Here is a 4,260-nt window from a genome sequence, read left to right as displayed (position 1 = left end):
TCTGCCCAAGTGCCCTAAATATAGTAGGTTATTCTGCCCAAGAGTACTAAATGCTGTTACCAGGAAAAGAGCAGAGTGGGCTGCAGACCAGAGTCGGTCAGAAGGACATGGTGCCACAGAGACAAGGCTAGAACACTGACAGGGTTTTACCTGCTGATGCTAAGTGAGAGGAACCAGGATACATGATGTGCCAGTACAGTACCTGTTTTGTAGAGGCCTGTGGCACCCTTGAAGAAGCGGGGCAGGGCTGCCTCCAGCATCATGATAAAGTCCTCCAGCTCCTCTGTCACCCCAACTAGTAGATATTCATTCAGTAGGTTATACTTGGCCTGATCCAGGGCCCACCTGCTGCCTACATTCCTATAGTACATATACACACAACATACAGTTCACACCATGGTAATTACATATAGGAAACTCATTTAATAAGATATATCTGTGGTTTACACACTGTTTAACGACAACAAATGACTTAATTATTACGTTATCAATGTGTTCTGATTATTAACACATTGACCATAGTCCCTAGGCCCCAGCCGGTGCAATGGGGATGAGTGGGTCAGCGCTGGCAGCCATGTTGGCTCCCACCCACCACTGGCAGCCATGTTGGCTCCCACCCACCACTGGCAGCCATGTTGGCTCCCACCCACCACTGGCAGCCATGTTGATACTCACCAGCACTCTGAGTAGTGTCCGCAGAAGAACGGGATCTGGAGCCAAAGCTTCTCAGAGGCACAGTCAGAACCACCTGCTGACACACACTCATCAAAGGTCTAACACACACACACACACACACACACACACACACACACACACACACACACACACACACACACACACACACACACACACACACACACACACACACACACACACACACACACACACACACACACACACACACAACACAAGAAATAGAGCTTCATATACACTCACTAGGCGATAAGACATTTTAAAACACCATTGAAAACAAGTATGTTACTGTGTAACTATTTGTATATGTATACAACAATACCTTTTTGTCACCTTGTTTTCTCCGTCGAAGGCCAGGCCTGTAGTCATCTCCAAACCTCAGGAAGTAGTAGTACGATACGAGGCGTTGGATGGGGTCCCGGACCACGTTGATGTAAACAGGTTTACCTCTCACCCCATACCTATCAGAGGGAAAATAGTTAGGACAATACCTGTACCTAATCACAAGTTAGGAATATACCTGTACCTAATCACAATAGTTAGGAGAATACCTGTACCTAATCACAAGTTAGGAGAATACCTGTACCTAATCACAAGTTAGGAATATACCTGTACCTAATCACAAGTTAGGAATATACCTGTACCTAATCACAAGTTAGGAATATACCTGTACCTAATCACAAGTTAGGAATATACCTGTACCTAATCACAAGTTAGGAATATACCTGTACCTAATCACAAGTTAGGAGAATACCTGTACCTAATCACAAGTTAGAATACCTGTACCTAATCACAAGTTAGGAATATACCTGTACCTAATCACAAGTTAGGAGAATACCTGGACCTAATCACAAGTTAGGAATATACCTGGACCTAATCACAAGTTAGGAATATACCTGTACCTAAACACAAGTTAGGAATATACCTGTACCTAATCACAAGTTAGGAATATACCTGTACCTAATCACAAGTTAGGAATATACCTGTACCTAATCACAAGTTAGGAATATACCTGTACCTAATCACAAGTTAGGAATATACCTGTACCTAATCACAAGTTAGGAATATACCTGTACCTAATCACAAGTTAGGAGAATACCTGTACCTAATCACAATAGTTAGGAGAATACCTGTACCTAGTCACAATAGTTAGGAGAATACCTGTACCTAATCACAATAGTTAGGAGAATACCTGTACCTAGTCACAATAGTTAGGAGAATACCTGTACCTAGTCACAATAGTTAGGAGAATACCTGTACCTAATCACAAGTTAGGAATATACCTGTACCTAATCACAAGTTAGGAATATACCTGTACCTAATCACAAGTTAGGAGAATACCTGGACCTAATCACAAGTTAGGAATATACCTGTACCTAATCACAAGTTAGGAATATACCTGTACCTAATCACAAGTTAGGAATATACCTGTACCTAATCACAAGTTAGGAATATACCTGTACCTAATCACAAGTTAGGAATATACCTGTACCTAATCACAAGTTAGGAATATACCTGTACCTAATCACAAGTTAGGAGAATACCTGTACCTAATCACAAGTTAGGAATATACCTGTACCTAATCACAAGTTAGGAATATACCTGTACCTAATCACAAGTTAGGAATATACCTGTACCTAATCACAAGTTAGGAGAATACCTGTACCTAATCACAAGTTAGGAATATACCTGTACCTAATCACAAGTTAGGAGAATACCTGTACCTAATCACAAGTTAGGAATATACCTGTACCTAATCACAAGTTAGGAGAATACCTGTACCTAATCACAAGTTAGGAATATACCTGTACCTAATCACAAGTTAGGAATATACCTGTACCTAATCACAAGTTAGGAATATACCTGTACCTAATCACAAGTTAGGAATATACCTGTACCTAATCACAAGTTAGGAGAATACCTGTACCTAATCACAATAGTTAGGAGAATACCTGTACCTAATCACAAGTTAGGAGAATACCTGTACCTAATCACAAGTTAGGAATATACCTGTACCTAATCACAAGTTAGGAATATACCTGTACCTAATCACAAGTTAGGAATATACCTGTACCTAATCACAAGTTAGGAATATACCTGTACCTAATCACAAGTTAGGAATATACCTGTACCTAATCACAAGTTAGGAATATACCTGTACCTAATCACAAGTTAGGAATATACCTGTACCTAATCACAAGTTAGGAGAATACCTGGACCTAATCACAAGTTAGGAATATACCTGGACCTAATCACAAGTTAGGAATATACCTGTACCTAAACACAAGTTAGGAATATACCTGTACCTAATCACAAGTTAGGAATATACCTGTACCTAATCACAAGTTAGGAATATACCTGTACCTAATCACAATAGTTAGGAGAATACCTGTACCTAATCACAATAGTTAGGAGAATACCTGTACCTAGTCACAATAGTTAGGAGAATACCTGTACCTAATCACAAGTTAGGAATATACCTGTACCTAATCACAAGTTAGGAATATACCTGTACCTAATCACAAGTTAGGAGAATACCTGGACCTAATCACAAGTTAGGAATATACCTGTACCTAATCACAAGTTAGGAATATACCTGTACCTAATCACAAGTTAGGAATATACCTGTACCTAATCACAAGTTAGGAATATGCCTGTACCTAATCACAAGTTAGGAATATACCTGTACCTAATCACAAGTTAGGAGAATACCTGTACCTAATCACAAGTTAGGAATATACCTGTACCTAATCACAAGTTAGGAATATACCTGTACCTAATCACAAGTTAGGAATATACCTGTACCTAATCACAAGTTAGGAGAATACCTGTACCTAGTCACAATAGTTAGAATACCTGTGCCTAATCACAAGTTAGGAATATACCTGTACCTAATCACAAGTTAGGAATATACACCTGTACCTAAATCACAAGTTAGGAATATACCTGTACCTAATCACAAGTTAAGGAGAAATACCTGGACCTAATCACAAGTTAGGAATATACCTGGACCTAATCACAAGTTAGGAATATACCTGTACCTAATCACAAGTTAAAGATTATACCTGTGCCTAATCACAAGTTAGGAATATACCTGTACCTAATCACAAGTTAGGAACCATACCTGTACCTAATCACAATAGTTAGGAGGAATACCTGTACCTAATCACAATAGTTAGAGAATACCTGTACCTAGTCACAATAGTTAGGAGAATACCTGTACCTAATCACAAGTTAGGAATATACCTGTAATCACAAGGAGAATATACCTGTACCTAATCACAAGTTAGGAGAATACCTGGACCTAATCACAAGTTAGGAATACTAAGGACCTAATCACAAGTTAGGAATATACCTGCCTAATCACAAGTTAGGAATATACCTGTACCTAATCACAAGTTAGGAATATACCTAATCACAAGTACCTAATCACAAGTTAGGAATATACCTGTACCTAATCACAAGTTAGGAATATACCTGTACCTAATCACAAGTTAGGAATATACCTGTACCTAATCACAAAGTTAGGAATATACCTGTACCTAATCACAAGTTAGGAATATACCT

General features: G+C 38.9%; 1 protein-coding gene across 1 annotated transcript in view; it reads right to left on the bottom strand.

The window, feature by feature from the left end:
• Window positions 1–202: 202 nt before the first annotated feature.
• Window positions 203–4,260, bottom strand: part of LOC123997987 (heparan sulfate 2-O-sulfotransferase 1-like) — a gene marked incomplete at its 3' end in the record, with an annotated part of 69,089 nt that continues 65,031 nt past the window's right edge. Inside the window, 3 exon segments of the mRNA XM_046302763.1 lie at window positions 203–360; window positions 676–773; window positions 1,016–1,154. Coding sequence (XP_046158719.1) covers window positions 203–360; window positions 676–773; window positions 1,016–1,154 — 395 coding nt within the window.

Source organism: Oncorhynchus gorbuscha, linkage group LG15 (assembly GCF_021184085.1).
Source record: "Oncorhynchus gorbuscha isolate QuinsamMale2020 ecotype Even-year linkage group LG15, OgorEven_v1.0, whole genome shotgun sequence".
Classification (NCBI taxonomy): Eukaryota; Metazoa; Chordata; class Actinopteri; order Salmoniformes; family Salmonidae; genus Oncorhynchus; species Oncorhynchus gorbuscha.
This window is presented reverse-complemented; position numbering and strand designations above follow the sequence as displayed.